The sequence below is a fragment of the Schistocerca serialis genome, chromosome 7 (genome assembly GCF_023864345.2).
Source record: "Schistocerca serialis cubense isolate TAMUIC-IGC-003099 chromosome 7, iqSchSeri2.2, whole genome shotgun sequence".
In the NCBI taxonomy this organism is placed as follows: Eukaryota; Metazoa; Arthropoda; class Insecta; order Orthoptera; family Acrididae; genus Schistocerca; species Schistocerca serialis.
Genome location: NC_064644.1, coordinates 330893055 through 330920728, shown reverse-complemented (window position 1 = coordinate 330920728; position 27674 = coordinate 330893055). Strand labels below are relative to the sequence as shown.

General features: G+C 43.7%; 1 protein-coding gene across 1 annotated transcript; it reads right to left on the bottom strand.

The window, feature by feature from the left end:
• LOC126413052 (myrosinase 1-like) lies at positions 1-22694 on the bottom strand. Its single transcript, XM_050082949.1, has 11 exons — positions 22508-22694; positions 17850-17983; positions 13643-13777; positions 13427-13549; positions 12263-12446; positions 9704-9798; positions 6434-6581; positions 3275-3423; positions 957-1091; positions 419-525; positions 1-127 (listed from the first exon to the last, which is right to left on the bottom strand). The coding sequence occupies exons 1-11, from the start codon at positions 22692-22694 to the stop codon at positions 1-3; spliced, it is 1524 nt and encodes a 507-aa protein (XP_049938906.1).
• Positions 22695-27674: the final 4980 nt, after the last annotated feature.

Below are 27674 nucleotides of genomic sequence, written 5' to 3'. Positions count from 1 at the left end.
TTACTTCAGGTATTTAGCTGGAAGTGTTTTCGTTTTGAAGATCTGTCCAAGGACCTTGCTGGATGCCTTGGGCGTCCTTTTGCGATCCGGATCATTAAAGTCCACATAGTGAAGTCCAAATCTTGTCCTGAAACAACAGAAAAGTATAATATTTAAACAAGCTGCACATGAAGCGAAAGCATTTTATGGCTGCAATTAGTGTATCTTTTTAGTTATCACGTTACATATACATGATTGGGTGTAATAACAGATGTGCACGTAGCAGTTACGTTTACAAGACACATATCTTGCATATGTACTCCTGGAATTAGTAAAATTTTTTATGCTATCTAATTGAGATACTCCGAGAACGTCATAGCCCGTAGTAGTAATAACAATGTTTGAGAGCAATTGATCACGTTTGTTTAGAATTACTTACGTGAATCCTGTGCCCCACTCAAAGTTATCCAGCAAACTCCAGGCTGTGTAGCCTATGACGTCGACGCCGTCTTCATTAATAGCCTTCAGCATCTCAGCCAAGTAGCTCTGTTAACAACAAATGAACCTATATTTTAATAAATAGAAGCTATGAAATATATGTAATGGTTAAGATGATGGAACCACGTTAATAGAAAAAACGAAACAAACACTGTTTATCTGTTTCATGTAAATATGGGTGCGATGGTGTAGTGCAACATTTTCAAAGTCCCACTGCAGAGAGCTCTATTACAATGTTCACAAATAACACGATAACTGTTTTTTAAATGTTGTTGAGAAATATTTGTGAGTGTGACGTGTCCACAGTGTCTCCTTATATGCTACGCAACAGCAATAATTTCATCTATTTTTCAAAAAATGTGACCTGTGTATGGATTTTCTACTTTTCCAAAAAATTCTCACTGACAACCTACTGAAGACATACAGCATAAGTTTCTGATAATGTCCTTTGCATCAAAACAGATGGACAGAGTACACACCGTGTAGTAGTCTATTCGGCCCTGGTCCTCGAGTTCTCCAGTGTCGGACCAGCCGTTCTCCATGACGAAGATCGGGTAGCCAGGGTACTGCTGGGCGAGCCAGTTGAACAGCTTGCGGAAGGCCCAAGGAGTGCTCTGCAAGAGTAACGTGGCAATTAGACGTTCTGGCATGAAGGATAACATCGTAGAAATGTTCAGGTGTTTCCCTTTGCCTTGTCTTTTATTGTTTAAAACGTGAAGCTACTGCAGAATATTGCATGTAGCAGACATGTGACATGCGATAAACTTGTAGACGGGGGGAAGACACTGTGCCATCTTGCAAGACACATAACGCTTGTCGGACAAGGCAAGGAGGATGTAAGAGGCGCGTTATCACAGGCAAGAGGGAATTCTTCGCTAAAAGGAGTCCAGTGGTATTCAAAATAGGTCTCAGATTGGAGAAGAATTTTTTGAATGTCTGCATATGGAGTATAGCGTAGAATGGAAGTGAATCATGGGTTGTGGGATACTGACGAGTACTGGAATATGTGGAGAATACTGAGTAGAAGAAAGGGTAGGACGAGACCAAATGTGCTAACATATCAGGGAGTAGTTTCCATGGTACTAGAGGGAGCTGTAGGATATACGAACTGTAGAGATGATAGGAAACTGGGATATACAGGGTGTTTCAAAAATACTTCCACAAACTTTCACACAGGTCCCTTTCACCAATATAAGAAAAAAAATTCACATCAACGTTTGTCCGAAAATCCGTTTTCAAGTTATATATGAACACTTCCTGCTTAGGTAATCGAAGCTCATCGAGTCACTAACTCACAATAAATGCTCGAAACGTCCCCTCTTGCTTCTAAATACGCATGCACTGGTCAAAACATAGACTGTCGCGCCATTACAAATACTGCCTGATGGTTTCGAAGGGTTTTTCAGCCTTCCCTGATACGTCATTGAAGATTTTTATGCATCTGAGGGGGGTATGCTGCGTAGGCCAATTGCTTAGGATGTCCCCAAAGATCATAATCCAAAGGACTGAGGTCGGAGGAACGTTGAGGCCTTGGAACTGGTTCTGTTCTACCTGTACATCTGTCACGGTAGATACCAGCCAGTGCATCCCTTACACTGAGACTTAAATGTTCTGGAGCTACGTCACTCATAAACCACATGTTTCTTCTTGTTTGCAGGGTCACATCCTTTATTAGGTGTTGGAGTGTCCTGAATAAAGTCCCTTTAGACAGATCTCATAAGACATACTTGGAGAACGTAGGACCCTACCAGACAGTCACATCCAATTAAACTGATGTTGATTCTAGCCTGTATTGTAGTATCAGGACTGAGATCGTCCCATATGGTTTGGTCGCCGAAATTTGTTGTTTCACGTCCTCTAAACGTTGCCTCGTTTATAAACAAAACTGAAGAGACAAACAATGGATTGGCAGTTTTTGCGACATACCACTGGCAAAAGTTCTCCCTTGGTGCGTGATCGACAGGCGTGAGGGCCTGCAGAAGTTGAAGATGGTACGGATACGTGAGTGGTTCGTGAAGAATCTTCCATGCTGACCTTGGAGAAGTACGATATGCCAGGGCAACATGTCTTGCGCTGATGTCAGGCTCTTCTTCGATAGCCCGTAGAATGTGATTTTTCTTGTCAAGCGTATAAGCAACACGTGGTCTTTTTCGATTAACAACCTGTGATGCTAAGGATCTGAACTCGGCAACGCACCGATACACAGCACCAGAGGCTGGATGACTCAGTTGTCTTCGCTCTGGAAAAGCCGTCTAACGCAGATGTGCGGCTTTGTGTCTAGTAACATTTGTGTGGTTGTATGTAAAAATCATGTGTGGCCGCTCACGAAATAAACATCCTGTCATGTTTGAAAGAAGCAATTTTAGATAACTCGGTACTTCTAGTAAATACACACAATGGACACGTTGAAGACAGACGAATGACGAATGTAAATAAGTCTCCCTGGCAAGAAAACACCATCTAGGTTGCAATGAGTCAAACGGCCGCATAGCTAAGTGCCGTTGTTAGATCGCACCTGGAAAGTCGTTGAATGTTAACTTCCATCAATAACTCGAAAACGAAGGATTTTCGCACATATGATTATATGAATGTCTTTTCTTCTTTCGTCGTAAGGAACTTACCTCCAAAGTTCGTTTAAATTTTTTTGAAACACACTGTATACAACAAATAATCGAGGACGTTGTGTGTACTATCTTGCAAGTTTCTCGTTTGGTTTCTGTAAATGCATCACAGAGCAGAGATATAAAGCACAAGACAGACAGAAATGAGTGACTCTCTGTACAGCGAGGCTACGAACCCTGTGCCAGGTGGATGCCCCCTGCGGTGCGTCCGTGTATTCCCCGATAACGACGCCCGCGTCAAATTCCATGGAGGGGTCGTAGCCGCTGGAGCCGTCTGATACTGGGTTGGCCGTGTAGTGGTTCAGTCCGTAGAAGTCAGACGTGCCTGAAATAAGACAGTACACTGTCACACACGTACTTATAGCTGATACAGCATTTTCACAAATGTAGAAGTTTGTTTAACCATGCAACAAACGGACCGAGAAAATACTTCATAAATCGCACAAGCTGACAGATTTTTCTCCTATCGATAGAAAACGCGAAATATTCAGTTGCGTCAAGGTTCACGGTCACCAAAAATAGTCTGAAAGGCAAGATCACCACACTACCTGTTATTAAATTAATTAAAATATCTGTTTATCTGGTTTTCATTCCTGTGCAATTTCTATTGCGAAACTAATTTCAAATGCTTGTAAAGTATTATCGCGAGACGTCGCTATAGTCCTGTGTCTTTGCACATTTTCGTTCTTATCATTGTGTTATCTGAAGATCAATTTTTTATGGGCTATAGATTTGCAAACATTTGTTGACGGTTCAAGGGCAGAAATTTCGCAGTAATGTAAACAAAAGAATACTCTATAACACCCAATGGTAACCAGTGAGGTAGAATGGTGTAATCCTGCAATACTGACATATACATGAGTTTGAAATGATGTGGTTTATTTCTAATTTTTATACCTGACAAATTCACCCATTCATTTTTTGTGGATCAAAATCTTAAAAGCGACTGATAACTATTACAAACAAGATAAATTCACTATCAGTTCATGAAGATAACAGGCAGTACTTGTTTGGTACTCTTAGAGAACATGTTATGTGTTTTTATACTGTGATAATAGCTGTACACGGCATAGGAACGTTAGTCCTTTAGCTGCAATATGCAGAAGATCCTTCGTTCCATTTACGGATAGAGCATTAGTTGCTTGATTGTTTGTACACTATTCAATGTCCAGTTATATGACTAATTTTTATCTGTATTGTATCTACGAGAACGGAACATCCAATGCCGGAGCCTGTTTCTTGATCATACCCCAGTTACTAGTTCTTGGAATTCTCATTGAAGATATGTGCGATATATTACCTATTTCCCGTGAGGCTATGTTAGTAGAGATTTTAAATAGTTTCTCGCATACTCATGTGCACATCAAATAAAGCTGAGACTCCACCTTTCTTTGTATACACTTAATCAATTCTGGAAGTGACAGGTCAAAGACTTATCAGCATTATCAGTGAATCAAAGTATGAAGCTCAAGTTATACAAACTGTACCTACATGATCAGTCACTTCATGCCTCTCCATGTTTTCATCTCCTGACATTTGTATAACATAATTGAATCCAACAGAGTCTCATTAACAGCGAAGCTCAAGATACTATTATCGCTTCATGTCGTCCAAAAGAATACATTTCCCTGCATTTTGGCCTTGTTTCCACTTCGATATTTTGCCAAGAATAAAATGATGTTAATTCCTTATTCATAACATTTATACCTGAGAAAAGTCTGGCCCCACAAAGCAACTGAAACAGTGGAGTACTCTAAGTAAAATACAGAAAAACTTTACAGTATTTCCTAAGTGCATGGCAGCAATATCAAAATAGAACTTTCGGTTTGGGTATGATTGCTCCCTAACGTTTCTTATTAAGAAATGTACTGTTCCATTGTGAGAGTCTTTCCTGTTTGAGGAAAAAGAGTGAGGAATTACTTGAGTGTAAGGAGCTCGGTCCCCTATGACTCCTAGCTGTAGAAATGTGATTTGTGTGTGGCATTCCAACACGAGTATTGATAAGTATCTCTGCGTTTTCAGAAGAGGACTGCACGAAAACTGCAAGACATGCAGAAAAGAGACACATATCAGTGACGAGAGCATGTCTCCAAGTTTTTAACTTATTACAGGTGCTGAGTATAAGCACTACTTGCTGCGTGGCAAATGTCAATACTTTAGCCAAAATCTTGACATATGGATCTCAAGAAGTCACGGTCGATATCAGCGACGGCACTAATTATCTTTCGTTGTCACTTATTCAGATTTAGTGATGGCAGATGCAGGAACAGACTGTCTTTTACATAACCCACAATTATAAATCAAAGACAGATGACTGTGGGGACAACTGAAGAAGAAGAGCATTATGATAGGAAGTATGACCAATCCAACGCTGAAGCAATTCGACACTGAGGTAACCATCATGTTGCAAAATGAAATCTCCGCTGTCTTGCTGTAATGGTGGAATAAGCCATTACTGCAGTGTGACCAAGTACATGAAACCAGTCACAATTTTCTCCGCAATGAAAAATGGTTCATAAAGCTTTTGAAGAGGATATGGCGTACAAGAAGTTAACTGTAAGTGAATCATGAATATGTTCTATAATCTTTTTATGTATTTTCTGTGCCAAAAGCATGAATGTTATGACAATTCACCTTACCAGATACATGGAATATGGCTTTGTCACTGAAAACCGATATCTGTTTTGCTGCAAGTCATTCCAAAATATAGGACGAAGCTCATTCTGCCGAGCAGTCAGCGCACGCAAGTGAATCCAGTATGGTTTCACAAGCAGACGATTGTATAGGATGAGGTGACATTTGACTGTGGTATCTGCAGTTCTCTGCTCGCATGTGTCGACTATTTCTTAAGGCTCCTGACGAACGATTCCCACAGTTGCTCACTGTCTCTGCTGATAGTCCTGGACAGTTTGTTTCCTTCACACTACATAAGCAGCTAGTCTACCGGAATCTGTCTTACCTTCATGGATTCTTCTGTCCGTTGGAGACTTTAAACGATATCAGGCATGAAACTGACGCTGAACGTCACAACTGACTTTCATTTAGCGAATTCAGCGACAAGAAATGCACCCATCAATCTATTACATGCCATATTCTGAAATACCTGCCGATAGTATTGCGCTCTCCAACTATGGCACGGCGCATATTACCAGTTGAAACTTGGAGACAAGCTATATCCGCTGATACGAGAAGTTTTTTCGTATTTCTTGATGTTTTCATGCTGTGGTCATCTGAAACCCTGAAAGTACTTTCGAAGAACCTTTTATAATGGACAGAATTCAAGCACGAACAAGCCCAGCAAAGCGCACTAGCTGTGGCTGGTGTCGTTTACTCACCCCTGATGTATTCCACCTCCTCCGGTGTGAGCTCCACTAGTCGGGACCTGGGGTAGCCCGCAGCCTTACTGTTTGCCGCAATCCTCTGCTTCACCACCTCAGGCCAGTCTCCTTTGGCCGTGAAAATCGGGTGACTGTACAGGCCAGACTGGAACATAAATTCCTTAGGTGAAATCAGTAGCCAAAGGGCAGAATCTTAAGTAGTAATTCTTCCATGCATACTGTCTCAGATGATCATAAGTTAAATACTCTCCTGGAAATGGAAAAAAGAACACATTGACACCGGTGTGTCAGACCCTCCATACTTGCTCCGGACACTGCGAGAGGGCTGTACAAGCAATGATCACACGCACGGGACAGCGGACACACCAGGAACCGCGGTGTTGGCCGTCGAATGGCGCTAGCTGCGCAGCATTTGTGCACCGCCGCCGTCAGTGTCAGCCAGTTTGCCGTGGCATACGGAGCTCCATCGCAGTCTTTAACACTGGTAGCATGCCGCGACAGTGTGGACGTGAACCGTATGTGCAGTTGACGGACTTTGAGCGAGGGCGTATAGTGGGCATGCGGGAGGCCGGGTGGACGTACCGCCGAATTCCTCAACACGTGGGGCGTGAGGTCTCCACAGTACATCGATTTTGTCGCCAGTGGTCGGCGGAAGGTGCACGTGCCTGTCGACCAGGGACCGGACCGCAGCGACGCACGGATGCACACCAAGACCGTAGGATCCTACGCAGTGCCGTAGGGGACCGCACCGCCACTTCCCAGCAAATTAGGGACACTGTTGCTCCTGGGGTATCGGCGAGGACCATTCGCAACCGTCTCCATGAAGCTGGGCTACGGTCCCGCACACCGTTAGGCCGTCTTCCGCTCACGCCCCAACATCGTGCAGCCCGCCTCCAGTGGTGTCGCGACTGAATGGAGGGACGAATGGAGACGTGTCGTCTTCAGCGATGAGAGTCGCTTCTGCTTTGGAGCCAATGATGGTCGTATGCGTGTTTGGCGCCGTGCAGGTGAGCGCCACAATCAGGACTGCATACGACCGAGGCACACAGGGCCAACACCCGGCATCATGGTGTGGGGATCGATCTCCTACACTGGCCGTACACCACTGGTGATCGTCGAGGGGACACTGAATAGTGCACGGTACATCCAAACCGTCATCGAACCCATCGTTCTACCATTCCTAGACCGGCAAGGGAACTTGCTGTTCCAAAAGGACAATGCACGTCCGCATGTATCCCGTGCCACCCAACGTGCTCTAGAAGGTGTAAGTCAACTACCCTGGCCAGCAAGATCTCCGGATCTGTCCCCCATTGAGCATGTTTGGGACTGGATGAAGCGTCGTCTCACGCGGTCTGCACGTCCAGGACGAACGCTGGTCCAACTGAGGCGCCAGGTGGAAATGGCATGGCAAGCCGTTCCACAGGACTACATCCAGCATCTCTACGATCGTCTCCATGGGAGAATAGCAGCCTGCATTGCTGCGAAAGGTGGATATACACTGTACTAGTGCCGACATTGTGCATGCTCTGTTGCCTGTGTCTATGTGCCTGTGTTCTGTCAGTGTGATCATGTGATGTATCTGACCCCAGGAATGTGTCAATAAAGTTTCCCCTTCCTTTGACAATGAATTCACGGTGTTCTTATTTAAATTTCCAGGAGTGTAGTTGCATATATTTGGAATGCGAAAAATGATTTTGGCAAAAAGAATGGAATTCCTTTTAGTCTTGGAAAGAGTACTGAAAGTAATTAAGTGTTGGGCACACTGTCAATGCGGAACCTAGGAGACGATTGACGACATGGGCATGTCCAGTAATGACATGCTACAAATTAAGGCATGTGAAGCTGAGCTCATGTGACTTATATTCGACCCTTCTAGCAAGCTGCTCGCTTGCAGTACTTATCAATTGGAATCATCTGCGACAGTTTCTGTTCTTTTGGACCCTTCTGGGATTTTCTGTGATACAGCTGCTGACAAACTCTGTTAATGAAATAGGCTGTGAGTGAGTGTTGACTATAGTAAAGCAGTCATCAATATGAAAATTCCTTTGAACACCACAGTACTTTTCCAGGCATGGTCCTGTTGCGTTGTCCATTACTGTACAGACTTTTCCTTCGCCCCTGATCTTTGTACTATGTGGCATGTGACTTCCGTAAGGATGGTGAACGCTGGCCTGTAGGGTAGCTATACACATAAGTAAAGCTTGAAAGTGGCGATTTATTTGTTTGTAGGTGAAGCCAACAGATGCGCATAAATCTACATCTGCATCTATACTCTGTAAACCACTGTGAAGTGAATGGCAGTTGCCGGCAGGGGTGGCCGAGCGGCTCTAGGCGCTACAGTCTGGAACCGCGCGACTGCTACAGTCGCAGGTTCGAATCGTGCCTCCAGCGTGGATGTATGTGATGTCCTTAGATTAGTTAGGTCTAGGTACTTCTATACCCTGTTTGGGTGCCCTTCATGGCACGACATCCTGGGCTTATAATACACGGCGAGAGTTTCTACTGCCTGTCTTCGTGCTTGCCAAACCCTGCCTTGGCCGCCAAGGTCGCCGGATGTTCCCCGGTTGAAAACATTTGGAGCATTATGGGCAGGACCCTGCAACCACCTCAGGATTTTGACGATCTAACGCAACAATTGGACATAATTTGGCACGATATCCCTCAGGAGGACAAGCAGAAACTCTGCCAATTAATCCCAAGCAGAATAACTGCTTGCATAAGGACCAGAAGTAAACCTACGCGCTAGTGACGAATTCAATTTGTGAAGCACTTTCTCTTGAAGAAAACATTCAATTTTTCTGAAATTGCAATCATTTGTTTGTCTGTACGTGTACAACCCATCTACCGATTTCCGTTCCATTTGTTCCATTTGGATAATTCCTTCATGGTACGTAGCTTGTTTGTCATAGAGCGTAGCTTTCCTTAGTATGTTGATTCGTGACTATAAGGAATATAAACAATGTTAATAAAGTCATTCAGTGGGTTGCATTTCGTCTTGAACAGTATATTTTGGACCTGATGACATAACATCGTCTGATCACTATTAGAAAAGCAAAACACAAGAGCGGTTCTAAGAACATTGTTTCATAATGAATGAAACGCTGAAGAAACAGTTCTTCAGATTTAGCCAGGAATTGACGTTGGATGGCAGGTTGTTTAAGTAATGTTATGGCACACCGTGTTAATCAGAGCCTTCGCCCTCCATCTGAAGGGCACTAACATCCTTATTGTAATACAGGAAAGGTTATAAGAGTTCCTGGTACTTACGTAGAACTGCATCTTGCGTTCTGCTGCCTCAATGTCTGCTGCAGAGTCGGTGGCGGGTTCATACCACATGTTACTAATTGTGATGCCGACCTTTCCTGTGATAAGAGAGATACATGCCAGTTATACACTCTGTACGATAGCTAAGAGAAACAACACACAAGGCACTAACAAGTGGACGACGTTTCAGCAAATTAATGTAAGTAGAAAGCATTGGTAGCATGTTTAACAGTTTTGAAAGATAGGAAATGTATGTGTATTCAATACGCAGAGATAGGACAGCAAAGATAACTGAAATGAATATCATGTCCCCAATTTTCACCCAGAGGAAGTCAAAGATGGTTTGAAAGTTGTTCACAAACTTCTCTCAAAAGCCAAGAGCGTATTCACATTAAAGGTCGCTGAGGACTAATCTCATAGACGAAATGAAACAATTTTATGAAATGTTGAGGCCTGTAGCAGGGCGTTGATGCCCACGGTGTTTAGAGACATAAACCATTAGTCATCAACATCATCAGACAATGTAATACTGATTCGTAGTTATACAAGTTGTATGGACCAAATATTTGTGAATTCCGTGGGGCGAACCAAATAAGATGTGTCATCATCTCTATCTGCAAATGTCATGCGCAATCTCTGCGCAGTGTCTTGCGTATTGGTAAAACTCGACATTTCGTGCAGAACTTGCACACTCAGTGCTGACGTGTATCTAGTGTGTATCTCATTGATCTGATATCTAGCTGAACAATGCTGCACTCGAATCAGGGTTTTCTGCAATGTGTTGATATAACATGTCATGTGATAGCAAGATCCTTAAGTTTTTAAGAGAACTACATATGAGTCGTTGTGTTTGGGAAATCCAACGGGATAATGCCAATGTGATAATATACAAAGTTATTGTAAATTAGATTTCTGTTTGTTACTGTCCGATGTAATATTTTATTAGAGCAAATATGCTCAGGAATATTAATTTTAATTATGGACAAAGCAATGACCACCATCCCCTTCCAACCACTTCCTTCCCTTTCACCAATTCGCGATTTACTATTTTTGTACTACTGCTACATTGCAGACGTTAATCTAAACGTCTCTCGTTGCTGGTTACCGGGACGCCACATTTCGCTAACCTCAGAACGAGTGTATAAACAGAATATGGGCGTAACGACTCACAACGATTCGTTGCACCATGAATTTGTACTGCAACGGCGATTAGTGTTAGAAAGTGCGTCTTTATTCTACAGGCACTGAGTGCGGCACAACGTACAAAATTGGAACTAATACCTAATAAAAATTATATTTTTAACAAACCTACACTGCTCTTTGTGGGACTGCAACGCGAACGTTAGTTGCCTTCAGCGGTCGTCTTAACATCTAAACTCGATTGGTTTTAGCACTAAACTGATAAATATTTAGATAGACCTCTGCATCAGCGGTTATCAGCTTGTGTTCTGCAGAAGATCATGCTCAGTAAGGCATTGTTGAGCTTCCGTGAAAAAAAATAAAGGAATTCAACAAATTTAGGAGCTGATACAGAGTTTTAGGGAGAGACTTTTTTGATTGCTAGGAGATAAGCTTACTATTCCTCTTTAACAGTACTACATTATGTAACATTAGTTATCGAGGTTTATTGCGCAACAATGCTGTTTTATCTTGCACAGCGATCGTGAGAGAACGATAAGAGTTTATAGTGGCACACAGACAATCAATTTTCACCCACACCATATGTAAATGGAATAGAATAGGAATGATCAAATGAGACTGTATGGTTCCAGAAACCTTTTCAGGTCTCAAATATCTATATCGCACGTATGCATGCTGGAGCGATGTATGGAAATTTGTACCAAGGCCGAGATTCGAACCCCGGTCTCCTGCTCACTAGACAGGTGCGCTAATCACTACGCAACCGGGCACAGTGGTTTTGCACAACTACGTGAACTACCCTATCACGCCCCGCTCCTCAATCCAAATTCCTCTAAATGCTGTTCGAGTTTATGGAGAATAGCGAGTGGACTGAGGCGTGAATGGGAATTTGCATTGAGGAGGCGTGCTAGGGTAGTCCACGTAGTTGTGTAAAGCCACTGGGCCCGGTTGCGTAGTGGTTAGCGCACCTTTCTAGTAAGCAGGAGGCCCGGGTTCGAATCTCGAACTTCGTACAAATTTTCATTCGTCGCTTCAGTCTGCAAATATACAGAATAAGAACAGGCTAATATTGATGTGAAGTACTCCCCAGCATACAAAGAGGTGCTTAGTGTATACCTAGTTGTAGATGCAGTGACGTACAGGGTGTGAAGTGACTGTTAAGGGCAAATTGTGATCTTTGGTTCGTATAATGTAAATTGGACGAGCTGTACTAATCAAACCTAGTAGGCCTCACTTGTAGAGATCGCTCACTACATGACTTGCGTGATATGAGACTTGCGTTTACAGTAAACAGATCTTCTTATAAGATTTTAGAATTTCATTTACCGGGTCGCCAAAGATGGGTACTCAAGTTTGAATACCACTTGGCTCACATTTGCTTCACTCTTCGTCAGCGGAGCCATAATGACGAACGATATTTACCTTTCTGAGTCTGTCGGTACTTCTCGTCGTAGAGGCGGTAGGCCCCAGCGTGTGCTTTGAGCAGGGTGTAGGCCGCCATGTAGTCTCCCACGCCTGACGAGTTGATGCCCGGGGCGATAAGGAAGCCTCCAGAGTAGCCTAAGACGACACTGCCCGGCTCGTTGAACGTCTGCCACCACTTCACCTGCTCACACAACACGTGGTTAGTTCATTAAACAGGACTATAGCTGTCATCCTATGTTCGTTTACTTTAATCCATTGGATATCACCTCAGTCTAATTATGTGGTAGAGCGATAAATGTTTGATATCTGCAACCAACAACTGGTTGAGCAACTGACGCGCTACTAAGTGCAGACAGTGAGATGGGGACACATGCAGATGGAACTAAGATCACCTACGTTTAGAGGACGAAACCAGAAATCCACAGACCATACAGTGGTGTGCACGTGAGACAGAAGGTGGTGTGCCAGTACACAGTAACAAGTAGCATTGTACCACATGACACTCCATACAATAGCGTCATTGTGCGCATGCACTTCTGTTGCGTGCACCTTGTGGTGTGTATAGAACACGCAGCGTTGTTTTTAGAGTTAGCGTAGGTTTGATGAAGCTACTTCGTCACTGTGATATAGATTCCGGATGGCATAAGGCAAACGCAAGAAGCGTTAAATGAACAAGCGACAGCGACAGTTCTCGGAATATATGACTTTTTCTGTGGACAGTCAGAAGGAAAAACAGTGGCCCATTGCGCTACTACATTAAAATGCTTGTTAATGTGAACAGCTGCAACTGTAGGTGGTGATAGTGGCACCGAAATCGATCATGGCTCAATAAACGAAATTGAAGATCATTTTTGCAGTCAGAGGCACATTTATAGACAGTCATAAGACTGTGTTCCCACTTACCATCACGGTTGCAAGTTTCAATACATCTATTTCATCGCAATAGAACCCTCGTACCTTTTTTCTGCTTCTGGTTTTTCTAAGTCAAGACAGCGTCGTTTCTATTAAGCTACATATTTTTAGTCTCGAACGACTAACTGTTGATGGAAATGCCTTTTTCCTTATATTTCAGTAGTTAATTCCAGCGTAATATTGAATAAGAAGATAAATGCATAGTTGTACGTCGGCTTTGTAACCGCAGAACACTCTTTTGTCGCTTACCCTGTCACCGTAGTTGTCGTAGAGCACTCTGGCGTACTCAACAAAGTAGTCTGCCAGCCTAGGGTTGGGCCACCCCCCGATGTCCTGCAGTGTCTGTGGCAGGTCCCAGTGGAACATCGTCACCTGCAACAAACATATACACCACCGTGTGACGTCACTTTTGATTAGTGATCTAATGTCAAGGTACAGAAACCAGATCACGGAGGTTGCTCTTACCACTGGAGTGATGCCTTTGGCGATCAAGCCGTCGATCACCTTGTTGTAGTAATCGATTCCCTCCTGGTTGATGTTGTTGACGTCTCCGGTGGGGAGAACCCGGGGCCACGATACGGAGAAGCGGTATGCGTCCACCTGCGGCACAAACACAATGCTGACAGACTCGCTTAGAATTTCAAATTACGTTTGACTTTGTCCCTACTCATTTTTCACGAACTCAGCATTAGGTTTACTTTGTGGACTCCAAACTTGGGATGTATCCTTTTATAGCGCTAAAATAGTCTGTAAGTCATTTCCATTTAATTTCTAGAACAAACTCACTAGCAAGGTAAAGGTTAAGTTCCCTGTTCTGCCCTTGGACGGGCCAATAGTGTCCGACCGATCACCGTGTCATCCTCTGCCAATCGCGTCACAGGATGTGGTATGGAGAGGCATGTGGAACTGGCCACTAGCCTACGTATAATCGAAAATCGTGCAGCAATCAAAACGAAATTTAAGTTTTTATATGTTACCTGGCCGTGTAAGTCAGTTCGAAGGTCGCAGGAAGGCATCGGCATACGACCATGCCTAATGAAGCACTGTGTTGTTCAAACCATTCCTCGAACTGATGATATGTTAACTTTATTCAGCTTGTTAGCACTAATGTAGATTCGCTGTCGATGTAACTAAATAGTCTTCTTTTTGTCCACGAATGTAATTTTACCCCACATTCCTTGTCCCGCATTGACGATTCCACCCCGTCCCTACTTTTTCCTATAAATTCATGTTATTTCTTGTCGGGTTTTGTTTTCACCATTCCTGTTTCTTCAATTTTCCCCATCCTTTATCGCTATTACTATGACGCTGCCATCAATTAACTAAGCTTATTCTCCCCCTATTGTTGTCACGGCCTTTGGTAGTAACCATTTGGTATTAGATGCCAAACTGCTGCGATATTAAAAATGTGTTTTCGCCTCTTTTAATATGATCCTTATAATTAGTTATTTCTTGTTGTCTTTCTTGGTGTTTTTGTCCTGCGTCAAAGTGGAGTTGGCCTTGTTACTATTGATTTGGCTGTGTTAGGTGCAGAGGGTGGCCAGATGCCCTTCCTGCCGCCACCTCGTACCCCTCAGGACGAGATTAGTGTACCCCAGCTCTCTGCATCCAGTGGAAGTCATGGAATAGTACGAACGTTTTCAGATGCCTGCGAGTCGTGTAACTGATGCGAAACGTGGGAAACAACCCGGTATTCACCCAGCAGGATGTGGAAAACCGCCTAAGAACCACATCCAGGCTTTTCGGCATACCAGCCCCCGCTAATTCGCCGGGCAGATTAAATCTGGGGCCGGCGCACCTACCCGAGTCCAGGAAGCAGCGCATTAGCACTCTCCGCCACCCTCCATCGATCAATTAGGTAAGTTATGATATTCATTATTATCACCATTACGATTATTACTATTATTTGTATTTCATTACTATTATTTTTCAGATGTATAGAACACGACTACTACTGGCTTCAGTGTTTAGAAAGAGAACCTCAGGAGGAAAGCCTGAATGGCTGTGAGCGATGGCCTTTAGACCGTATACCGATCAGCTTAACTAAGTACATAAATAATTAAATTAAACTTTCTCAACATAGAATCAGACGACCTCTTATGATTATAGCACCCACAAACACACGCGCAAGAACGGCTAACACACTCATTGTTTCCTCCGTTGCTCTGAGTGTGAAACGACGATTTATAATTATGAAAAGTTGTTAACAGAGAACATGATATTAATATAGAATAAGCACTTCTAAACGCAATAGCAATTTTTAAACGATTAAGTATATTACGTTTTGATTCGCAATTTCGAACATTTAGTAGAAATACCTTCATAATTTTTGAGTATTTCATACCTTTCAAGAGAGGGCTACATTCAGTTACAGCTATCCTACAAAAATGCTTTTTCTGAATTATTCCCTCAAAGAACAAGTTAATTAACTGAATGCTACATTTGTGTCTCGCAGAACATGACGATATTACGAAACAAGCGATATTTTTCTAAACTTCTGCGAAAGTTATTTCTTTTCTTTTGTTCCTAGTGAGAGCTACTCTCCGCCAGCTGAGCTAGCCGATCGGTACTGTTTAACTGACGCAAGGCCGTGGCTCTCTGATCACTCACCTCTTAGTTATGTAACACTTCTGTAAGCCTCAGCGTATTTACTGACAAAAGGCTATGATATAGAATGGTAGACTTGTAGCTTAAGAATGGTACCAGAGGAAATGCTTCGTTCATCAAATTATACGTAGCCAAGCAATTGTAGTTGAGGATAATAAATTCGGAGAATTTGATGACGAATCGTATTCCGCATATTATTCCTTATACAATACAGAAAGTGTCCTGATGTTCGACATTGATTTAACATCCTTTTCACTTCTTTGGTTGATGATTACATCATACTGGCGTCGATTACGACACACAATAGTCATATGCAATGAATTATTTAGTGTTTTTCCTTTAGGTATGATAAATACACTGGTTGATAATTTCAAAGGAGCAGCTAGACTAGTTAACCATAGGCAATAATGGATGACATGAAACACAGTAACGGAGGGAGAGAAAGCAGGGTAACAGATATAAACAATGTTTATACTTGACACTGGTCAGACTACCGACATAAAGACTGATATCGGACACTCAGTGAGTAGTATGTCATCCTTGGCCATTAATGCACTTTTTACACCTGTTACACATAATGGCTACAAACGTGTTGAGGCGTCCTTGGGAGATACTGCTCCATCCCTCTCTCAAGGCGATTTTGAGGTATTTCAGGTTTAGGAGAGACGGTGTTCGTTGAGCAGTATGTCTGCCAAGAGCATACCAGGCATGGGGTACAGGGTCTGGGCCAGGAGAGTATACAGAGAAATCCGTTAAGTTCAATATCTTGACTTTCCAGTGTGTCCGACACCTTAACATTCTGGTGTGAATGGGCACTGTCGTCCGTAAAGAGCAAGTCAGGACCTACTACTCCCGTAACCATACGGATATGATCTAGAATAGTCTCCCTGCATTACCGCTGTGCTGTTGCTTCGCGCAAAGATATGCAGCGGTGTTCGGTCATTGTGCATAACGACTGCACTCACCAAAACTCCTAGGCAATACCAGTGACGTTCATGAACATTCTGTGGTGTGTAACGTGTTCCCCTCTTTCTCCGCATTAACCTGTGGCCAGAATCACTTGCCACAGCGAAACAGGATTCATCGAATAACATGACTCCGGACCTCTGTTGCTGCCCCTAGCCAACATGCTCCTTATACCAGCGAACGCTTTCTTGACCGACCGTGGCACGACTGTAGTGAGATGCATTTAACAGGCTTCCGATCATAGAAGGTAGCCTGATTTAATCGTAGCGAAATGGTTCAGGGTAGAGGCACGGGCAGCGGTAGTGGCTGCAGGGTCTGCAGCGATCTACTTAAGAGTGAGATGTCTCTTTCTTTTCCCCTCTAGGGCTACGTATCGATCCTTTTTCGGTGTGGTGGTCCGCCTTCAACCATGGGCATGCTTTCGCATGGCATCTTCATCTTCAGCGGCCTTTTTTAATTGCTAGATGACACATTTGTAGGCTCCCATCACTGTGGCCATAGTAGTGACACCCCGATCAGCTTAGAGCCTTCCATCTGCTCGTCTACTCAAATGATATCTCGAAGACGTGTTGTTGTACCACAAGCCCGAATGTCACGCTAATAGGTTCGACGACGACCTTCGTGAAACACCTTGATGCATGAACTATCCAATGCATCCAGGATATTCATGAACAGGTTTCTCTGTAGTTAACTCATCCCGACCTCCATATTTCCTTTTGCTATTATTGGCTGGGTGTTCCGCAGCATTTGCCGATTGCTCCATAGCAATTGCCAGTTATTCCTTAGCAAGTGCCAGTTATTCCTTAACAATTGCCAAGCAATGTAATTAATCAGACTACTATTACTGAAGGCTACCGAGTGAATAATGTTCTTGATTTTCAATTTATCTACAAGACTGAAATCAGTGTTGATATCTCAAGCAGCGCATTACAAGCATCGTCAGTTTTCAGACTCCTACGAATTTTGAAGCTACGGCGCTCTTATTTTGTGTATCGTTAAATAATGAATCAAACATTTCACTAGACATTAAAATAGATCACAGTTCTGTAGAGGATCACCACTATGTTGTAAGAGTAATACAATTACGAAAAACACTCACGTTCATATCCTTGGCGAGTTGTATGTCTATCTCGTACTTGTGGTAGGAGTCACACGCCACGTCGCCATTGCTGCCATCGGTGGTGATGTTTGGAATTGTGTGGAACATGCGATCGAAAATGCTCTCACCTTTGCCTGCAACACATATTGATCAACAGTTAAAACATTGTACAAAGAAGAATTATTAAATGAGGGTAATTATTTTGTTCTCCAGCCACCAACTTACATTGAATATCACTCTGCACAGATTCTTCGCTCATGTATCTCAGGATACTAGCGGTTAGAAAATACATATCATAAAAAGTTTAGAATGAGAACGCTATTTGGTTTTATTAAAAGAATTCGGTTGGAGGAGTATTGGTGGATGAAATATATGCTACAGCTCATGCATAGTCCGCAAGCTACCGTATAGTACGTGGCGGAGTGTACCCTGTACCACAACTAGTCATTTCCTTTAGTGTTCCATTCGCCAATAGTGTGAGGGAAAAACGACTATCTATATGCCTCTGTATGAGCCGTAAGCTCTCTGATCCTATCTTCGTGGTACTTACGCGAAATGCACGTTGGCGGCAACAGAATCGTTCTGCAGTCAGCTCCAAATGCCAGTACTCTAAATTTTCTCAATAGTACTCCTCAGAAAGAACATCGCTATCCCTGCAGTGAATCACATTTGAGTCCCGAAGTATCTCCATAATACTTACGCGTTGATAGAACCTACCGGTAATAAATCTAGCAGCCAGACTCTGAATTGTTTCAACGTCTTCCTTTAATCTGACCTGGTGTGGATTTCAAACACTCGAACAGTACTCAACAATGGATCGCACTAATGTCCTATATGTGGTCTCCTTTACAGATGAATCACACTTTGTGAAAATTCTACCAATAAACCGAAGTCGACCATTCGCTTGCCTACTACATTCCTTACCATGCTCATTCCATTTCATACTGCTCTGCAACATTATGCCTGCACATTTAATCGATGTGACTGTGTCGAGCAACACCCTACTAATACAGTAGTCTAACATTACTGATTTGTTTTTGGGTTTCATTGGCATTAAATTACGTTTTTCTCCCTTTAGAGACATCTGTCATTTATCAAACCAACTAGAAATTTTATCTAAGTTATCTTGTATCCTCCTACAGTCAGTCAAAGACGACACCTTCCCTTGCACCACAGTATCACCAGAAAGCAGCGACAGGCTGCTGCTTACCCTGTCCGCCAGATCATTTGTGTATACAGAAAATAACAGCGGTCCTATTACACTACCCTGGGGCGCTCATAACGATATCCTTGTCTCTGATGAACGCTCGACGTCGAGGACAACATACTGGGTTCTGCCACTAAAGAAGTCTTCAAGCCATTCACATACCTCGCAACCTGTTTCGTATGCTTGTACCTTCGTTAACCTTGGCAGTCTGCCACCGTGAGAAATGATTTACGGAAATGTAGGAATATGGTATCCGCATGTTGCCCATCAGCCATGTTTCACAAGATCTCATTTGAGAAAAGGGCAAGCTGAGTTTCGCGCGAATGATGCTTTCTAAAATCGTGCTGTTTTGATGACAGAAGCTTTTCCCTATCAAGGAAATTTATTGTGTTCGAACAGAGAATATGTTCAAGGATTCTGCAACAGACCGATGTAAAAGATATTGCTCTGTAATTTTGCAGGTCCAATCTTTTACCCTTCTTATTTACACTAGTCACCTGCGCTTTTTTCTAATAACTTGGAATTTTGAGCTGGGCGAGAGATTCTCAGTACATCCAGACTAAGTATGGGGCCAATGTTGCAGAGTACTCTTTGTAACCTCGAATTGGGATTCCATCAAAACCTGGCGACTTATTTGCTTTTCTGTGATTCGCTGTGGTAGGCATTCCCGAAGTGTTTGGATGTGAGGACAGCACCCCGCCAAAACTCGTCGTTTGGCACGTTAAGTGAATATCGACTGTGATGTTGTTTCAGGTCCTACGAAAGGTTTTCACATATGGTGTAAGTTTATGTAGCAGTCCTGCCACTTCATTACTCTCGAAGGTTCCTCACAGCAATTAGCCGGAGATTTAGACAGACTCGACAATCAGCATCTTGGATGACAAGTTTGGTAATGTTACTATCATCGTTAATCTGACAAGGAATTCTGCGGAACTTTAATGTCCTGCAGTTCGATGGAGCCATTCTGACTCTTTGATCTAGTTGCCTGGACCAGTGAACTAATTGCACGTCATTAAAACATGGGAAGGTCTCCCGGAGCTTGCAGCATTAGTGGCCTACGAAGTTACTCCAAAAGGTTTTCTATCGTTTGTGATGAACATGATGCCGTGCATCCATCATATACCAGCAGAAAATATATTCATCAAAAGAAGTTTCCAGTCTTTCATGGTCAGTTGTCAGCATATCTTCCTTCACCCTCTTTAAATGAAGCAGTTTTCTTGTGTGAATGAGTAAATGTCTCATGCGAGAAACTCTGCTTCCAATATCGGTACGATCGGACTGAACCCGCAAGGTTAGGCGAGAGCGCTAATGCGCTGCTTTCTGGACTCGGGTAGGCGCGCCGGCTCTGGATCGAATCCGCCCAGCGGCTTAACGACGGAGGCCGGTGTGCCGGCCAGCCTGGATGTGGTTTTTAGGCGGTTTTCCACATCCCGCTAGGTGAATACTGGGCTGGTCCCCACGTCCCGCCTCAGTTGCACGGCTTGCAGGCATCTGAACACATTCGCACTATTCCATGGATTACGCTAGACACAGACAATTGGGGTACACTAATTCCGTCCCAGGGGGTACGGTGTGGCGGCAGGAAGGGCATCCGGCCACCCCTTAAATTAACCTTGCCAAATCCGTTTAACCTTGCTGACCCTGCGTCATTGTGGGAAAAAGGCACAAGCAAAAGAAAGAAAAGAAAAACTGTTCCGTCCGGACTATTCGTTCTCCAACAGGTCCAGAATGTCCAGCACTGGCTTTAGATAGCAATTTCTGTTCCAGAGCAAGACGAGTTTCACACCAAAGACAGAAAAAGGGCTGTTTGTTCCTTTACCTCACGTTCAGCATACGACATGAGTTCTGACCGGAGTTCCGTCTAGACTGCTTTATTTACCACTGTCGGTTAATCCGTCAAAAATTAAGGCAATAGTCAAACTATTCCCATGTCTGAAGTTACTGCGTTCACTGCTATTGCTGTGCGGCGTCGTAATACGCCCAAAGCTGCTGAAAGGGTGGCACATAAGCGGCGTCTTTCACTACTGTCCACAAAAAAGTCGCAAATCTTGAGATCATGCGACTTAGGAAGCAAAACTACTTTTGTTGCCATGTTATCGGCATCGCGACTCAACACAAATTGTGCAACAAACGAACGAGCGAACTAGATAGCTGCACCACAGTGACCCCTGCCGGTAACGACGCGACATGAACTGGCACCTTACAGCTGGCGCCAAAGTCAACTTTTACTTTCGATGCGAAAGTTAAAATTGACCCCAAGTTTCAGCCTTCATTCACATGAAAGATGCAGTGTTGTGAAATAAGATGCATCTTTTGAAACAGCTTGTAGTTTGTAATGATTTGCCCGTTGACTTCCCTGCTTCCTTCATTTAAGGCAGTTATTCCGTTTTATTTTTGCATCATGTGTACCTTACACCCAAGGTTATACTCGACCAACGAAACAAACATTGTCCTATATACTTGTCATACCGTTTCCCTTGTTCCGCCTCGTTCAAAAGCATCACAAGACATTTTAGTTGCGATACGATCCACAATTGTCACCAATTTACTGATAATAAAATCTCCTGCACACTTACAATAATTTATTTGATTAAAATATCCATTTGTTTTTCAGTCACTACTGCGCAGTCTCAGCTGAGTGGACTTTTTGAAGCACATCAAATGCAGATACTTGCGACACAGTACAAGCATTCATCAAGTCACACATTAGTAAAAACCATAGCGGGTTGAACAGACTTCACAGTTATTGAAGATAAGACAATGTCATCCACTCCGTATGCTGTAGTTTTCCCTTTCACGAATAATATTAATTAATAGTCTTTGTAGTCATTAGGTTTTCTCTGTTTTATTCATCGCCCACATCATTCTCGTGTTTCGTATATCTATTTGAGCTCCATGTAATTCCACTACTCTTATTCCGAATGACTCATGAACGTACTGGCCCAACTAGACTCAAACAACTCTCTGAATATAAGTTCGCGTTCTCGATTGAAGAACTTACGTTCGCAACATTACAATGTCCCATCCAATGGAAGTCCGTGCGGCTATCAAAGAAGTTGGCCCCGGTAAATATTAAACAATTACACCAGTTTCTGCCTCATAAACAGCCATTTCATATGACATGTAATTCGCATGAATAACCTCTGTCGTTGTACGTGCGCGAAATCGATCGTGCTTTTTATTTGTCTATCTTTTTTAGTAAGAAATTTTATATCTGGAGTAGCTACTATTGCCACCAAATGTCTGCAGGTGTTGATTCAGATCAATGTCTCCATGAACTTCGCAATATTCATGCACTTAAAATGTCTTACTGAGAAAAACTATCACCTTGACAAATTGCACATGAGAAAGGTCTTCCATGGCATTTCTGTCTTTTAACACACAAGAACATGCTGGTGCTTAAGCGTAGGTAATACCGAATGTTTCAGGCGCGAAGACAAAGAGTTCTTACCGCCTTCATTCCAGGCGCCCTCCACCTGGTAGGACGCGGTAGCAGCTGCGAAGATGAAGTCCTTGGGGAATTTGTTGGGAGGCCCTCGTGCTCCAGGTCTTCCCGGGCGACCCAGGACACCGGCTGCCAAAAGAAAGAGCAAGCACACAGTGGGCCTCATCTTCACCACTGCAATCTGCCTGTGCATGTACGGTTTTATACTCTGCGTATCTGCCTAATCTAACCGCAAGATGTGTTTTCAGTGAGGCTGGAGCACACACATTGTCGATTAAAGGCTTAGACAAATTTTCAGATGGGCGTGGGTGTGACCTTCGTGTCATGTTGTTTGTAGTCCGTCATTGTGGCACGAGATGCCTGTTTGATGAGCTCGAACTTTAAAGCAAAAGTAAGCAAACTCTGTTTTTGTTGTGGCGACGAGAATTATGGTGTACTATTTGCCCAGCGTATAATTTCCCCCGGTCTTTACTTCAATCGGCAGTTTATCTGCCGCGAGGTATTTTGCAGTCACTGGACCTGCCTTACGTTTCCTTATCTCTTGGTAAAACGCTGTAATCTCCCAGAGAGTAGGCCGTGGCTGAGCTCATACGAAGCGATAAAAGACGTCGGAAAGACACTCCTCCTTTCTCTCAGCCGCTCCTCCGCAGATGCTACGCGACTCTGTCCCCGTCAGTCTGTCAGTCGGTATCTTCATCAGTTTCCGTGCGTTCTCCACATCTCCTGGGTGGATATTTTCCACCTCAGACTGATTCTATCAGCATAGTTCAGCTGCGGCCAACGACGGTGAAGAACAGTGTACACAAATCACTCTTTTCTGCTGGGTAGTAAGTTCAGACAGTATTTCCGCTTTGCAGTTTCACATAGCTGACGTTTTGTTTATTCTACATATTAGCCACATGCTCCTCCTATACGTACATTATTGTTAAATTCTGTGACCCAACGACAAGAAATCTGATTATCAAATGAAATGAAAATTTTTTGTGGTAAGTTGCTATGGGACAAAACTGCTGAGATCAACGGTCCCTAGGCTTACACACTAATTAAACTAACTTACGCTAAGGACAACACATACACCCAATCCCGAGGGAGGACTCGAACCTCCAACGGAGGGAGCCTCGCGAACCGTGACAAGGCGCCCTGAGACCGCGCGGCTACCCCGCGCCGCCATGAAATGAAATAATGTAATTTCTGATTCGATTGCAATTAGGCTTTGAAATAATTTCAATGGCGACAAGTGAAAAGTGTCTCCAGACCGGGACTCGAATCTGGGTGTCCCGTTTCTCGCGAGTAGTCGGCTTGACTGTCTCAGCTATCCGTACACAACTCCGGTCCCACCCAAATTCCCATCTTGCCGCACACTACTGATGTATCGACCTTGTCCGTCGTACTCAGAGCTCGACGGCATTGGCTGCAGTCCCCCAAGAGTTCAGGAAAGAGAGAGAGAGATCTTACGTTCGTCTAGCCGTATATGCATTTATATATGTGTGGTGCCTGTTCTTTCGGACATGCCAGGAATTTTCACTTTTCGCCGGTGAACTTATTTCAGTGCTTAATTGCAGCCGAGTCAGAAATTATTTCATCGCATTTCATTTCATCATGTGTATGTGTTCGCCTCCCGGTAGCTGAGTGGTCGGCGCGAGAGAATATCAATCCTAAGGGCCCGGTTTCGATTCTCGACTGGGTCAGACATTTTCTCCGCTCAGGGACTGGGTGTTGTGTTGTCCTAATCATCATCATTTCATCCCCATCGACGCGCAAGTCGCCGAAGTGGCCTGAAATCGAAAGACTTGCACCCGACGAACGGTCTACCCGACGGGAGGCCCTAGTCACACGACATTCACATTCGTTCGTCATGTATATATCTGCAGCTCTGGTCTAGTGCCTAGTGTTGCTGCCTCTGGATCAAGGGGTCTCGGATTCGATTTCCGGCCAGGTTAAGGATATTCTCTGTCCGGGGACTGGGTGTTTGTGTTGTCCTCATCATTTCATAATAAATCATCATTAGTGACTGTGGATACATTGGACCGAGTAAAAATTGGGACTTTCTACGGGGGCTGATGACCGCGCAATTGAGCGCTTTACGAACAAAATATCATCATCATGTATATGTACGGCTGCAGAATCATGTCCCAAATAACAGGCACCACACATATATGAATGTACAGAGGGCGTTCAGTAATTAATGCAACACCTTTTTGTTTTCTGAAAGCAGGTTGGGTTTATTCAGAATTCCAGAACACCATATTATTTGTCACTTTTTGGCTACAAAACCCTATTTTTCAACACAATCTCCGCTCAATGCGACGACCTCACGTCTCCTTACTGGGAGGGGCTATACGCCCGCATGGTACCATCTACTGGGCGAGGTCTCAGCCAACGTCTCGCTGCATCAATAACCTCGCAATCATCCACGTACTGCTTCCTGCGGCGTGCATAATTCATTCTGCCAAAGACTTGGAAGTCTGAAGCTGCGAGATAAGGGCTGCATGTTGGATGAGGATGAACAGTCCAGTGAAATTCTGTGAATTCCTCTCAGACGCACAGACTTTTATGAGGAATTGCGTTGTCATTGAGAAGGATAATTTAGTTTGCATTTATGTGGCGACGAACGCGCTTCAGTTTCCTGATGGTAGCACAGTTGCTTAAGGCCGACCGGCACGCGGGAGGTCAGATTATGGCGCCCTAGTTGCGATGGTGACAGACGCCTCAGCCGGCCGCTGTGGGCGAGCGGCTCTAGGCGCTTCAGTCCGGAACCGCGCTGCTGCTGAGGTCGCAGGTTCGAATCCTGCCTCGGGCATGGATGTTTGTGATGTCCTTAGGTTAGTTAGGTTTAAGTAGTTCTAAGTTCTAGGGGACTGATGATCTCAGATGTTAAGTCGCAAAGTGCTTAGACCCATTTGAACCATTTTTGAACAGAGGTCTCGTCCACCGACTCAACGTGCTTTTGCTCACTGCCACGTCTCTGTAATCATTCTATAAGCGCCTATGGATATCTCCGCTGCTCTTGTTTTCCACCAAAAGAAACGCAATGACAGCTCTCTGCTTGGAGTACACCTCCTTCACAGACGCCATTTTGAAGGTTATGTATAGCGCGATCACCTATCGGATATTCATGAAGCTATAGAGGCTGAAGCGGGAGTATTCCACGATGACCCACAACAAATTTCGCATTTTTTTTCAACGAAAATTGTCCAATGAAAAGATGTAGTGCACTACTTACTGAACCCCCCTCTTATATCAGGTTTCATAGCCACAAGATTCCTTCAGTGCGTATACACATTTTCTCCTAAACTCTTGCTGGACTCCAGCGATTGCCGGTGAGTACTGAGTATAATGGACGGGGACCAGAGCGTCAATAGTGGGCGCCGAGATGGGAATTTGGGTCGGACTGTAGTCGGGTCGGGATCGCCGAGGCGGTCAAGGTGACCATTCACGCGAATCGGGAAATCCGGGTTCGAATCCCACTCTGGAACAAATTTTCTTGCCACCATTGAAATTATTTCCGTGTCTAGTTGCTACCGAGTAAGAAATCATTTCATTTTATTGCCTCATGTATACGTATCCGAAAGAATACACCAAGGCAAACCATTATGTATTGGGAGTCCAAAATAACACTGGCCTAGAATGATTTTTCATAAGTGTTACACGAAACAAGTTAGTTTTGTAAATGAACAAGAGAAAAGCTCTTTAAAGAAGGAGTGAATATTTTCAACGTTGACAACCCGAAGATTTTTCTCGGGATGCTGACTGTTCTCCGCATCAGATAACTCATGAACTGGTGCATGTGCTTTTGGTTCTGTATCTTATTGTTCCTTATATTTTTGTTTTTATTAATATTAGGCTTGTTGTCGTATTGGTGCAGCGCATCGCCGGGGTGGTTGCACAGTGCAGTCGGTCAGGGGGCATCTGTAATAACCTACTGTATGACCCGTAGGAATGTGACACAGAGATTGTGAATAAACTGAACTGACAGACACAAACCATCTTGAGAAAGCCTACTTCCAAAGTTTCCAGAACCGGCTTTAAATGATGCTCTAGGAGTATTCGCGTATAAAACTTCACTCACGCTGGAGCAGCGTATGATATACCATCGTTTGACCGTCGCACAGACTCCTGTATGGAGGACTAAGAAATAGGCATTCCTGGCGCTGAGAAGCAGCTGAAAGAGTTGATAACAAATAAATCGCCAGGTACTGATAAAATTCCTGTTCCATTTCACACAGAGTACTCTGCGGCAGTAGCCTCTTACTTAGCTTGCATGTATCGCGAGTCTCTAATTCAGCGTAAATTCCAAAGCGACTGGAAAGAAGCGCATGTGAATTCTCTATATAAGAGGGATAAGAGAACGGATTCGCTTTTTCCTTTCCTTGTCTGTTTCTTCCGCGTGGAGATCGTTTCTGTGCGAACGTCATGCGTCTCTCAATAGTCTAAGATTGGAAAGTTGGTGTTTCATTACAGACGTCCCGCAGGGACCGCTCTGTGGCGTGGGTGATGAATTCTCTTGTGCTGTAGCGCTTGGCACGAAGAGGTTCCTTCATTTTGGAGAACAGGTCGTAATCGTACTCACTAGACTCCACCCCCTGAAGGCCCCGTGTTCAATCCTGGGAAGATGCAGGGACTTTTCCTCTTTGTAATTCCTCCAGGACGGCCCCAGCTCCATTCAGCCTTCTATTAAATGCAGTCCCAGTATAGGCTTTACCTTTTCTTATTATTAAACTTTGTAAAGCATGTAGACTATTCCGTACGGAGTGAATATAGTGAGCAACTTTGCTGTCTCCTACCAAGTAATTTCCCAGTCTGTATGCAGTCTTAATTATTTCGAATAACTTTGGTTGTTGTCAATATATCTTTTACATGGGCGTCCAGTGGCTCTTATGTTGCTGTCCTGACGGTCCTATTTGATCTTGTTTGAATGGCATTTCATTGCAATACTTTTACTTTAATCTTTGCTACTGTGTATGGTCCCTTGTGTAAATAAGTATGTTAATCATTATGTGGTATTCTCCAGTCCATACATTTCCTTTGACATTTCAAGTCGAACATCATTAGCCAGTTATCTAGTGGACTAAACAGTTTCTGGGCATCCCAATCAATCTTTAAAAGTTCGCTCAAAGAACTGTGCTATGACGAAACCGGATATTATACACCAGCTACCAATCTTGTCTTTATG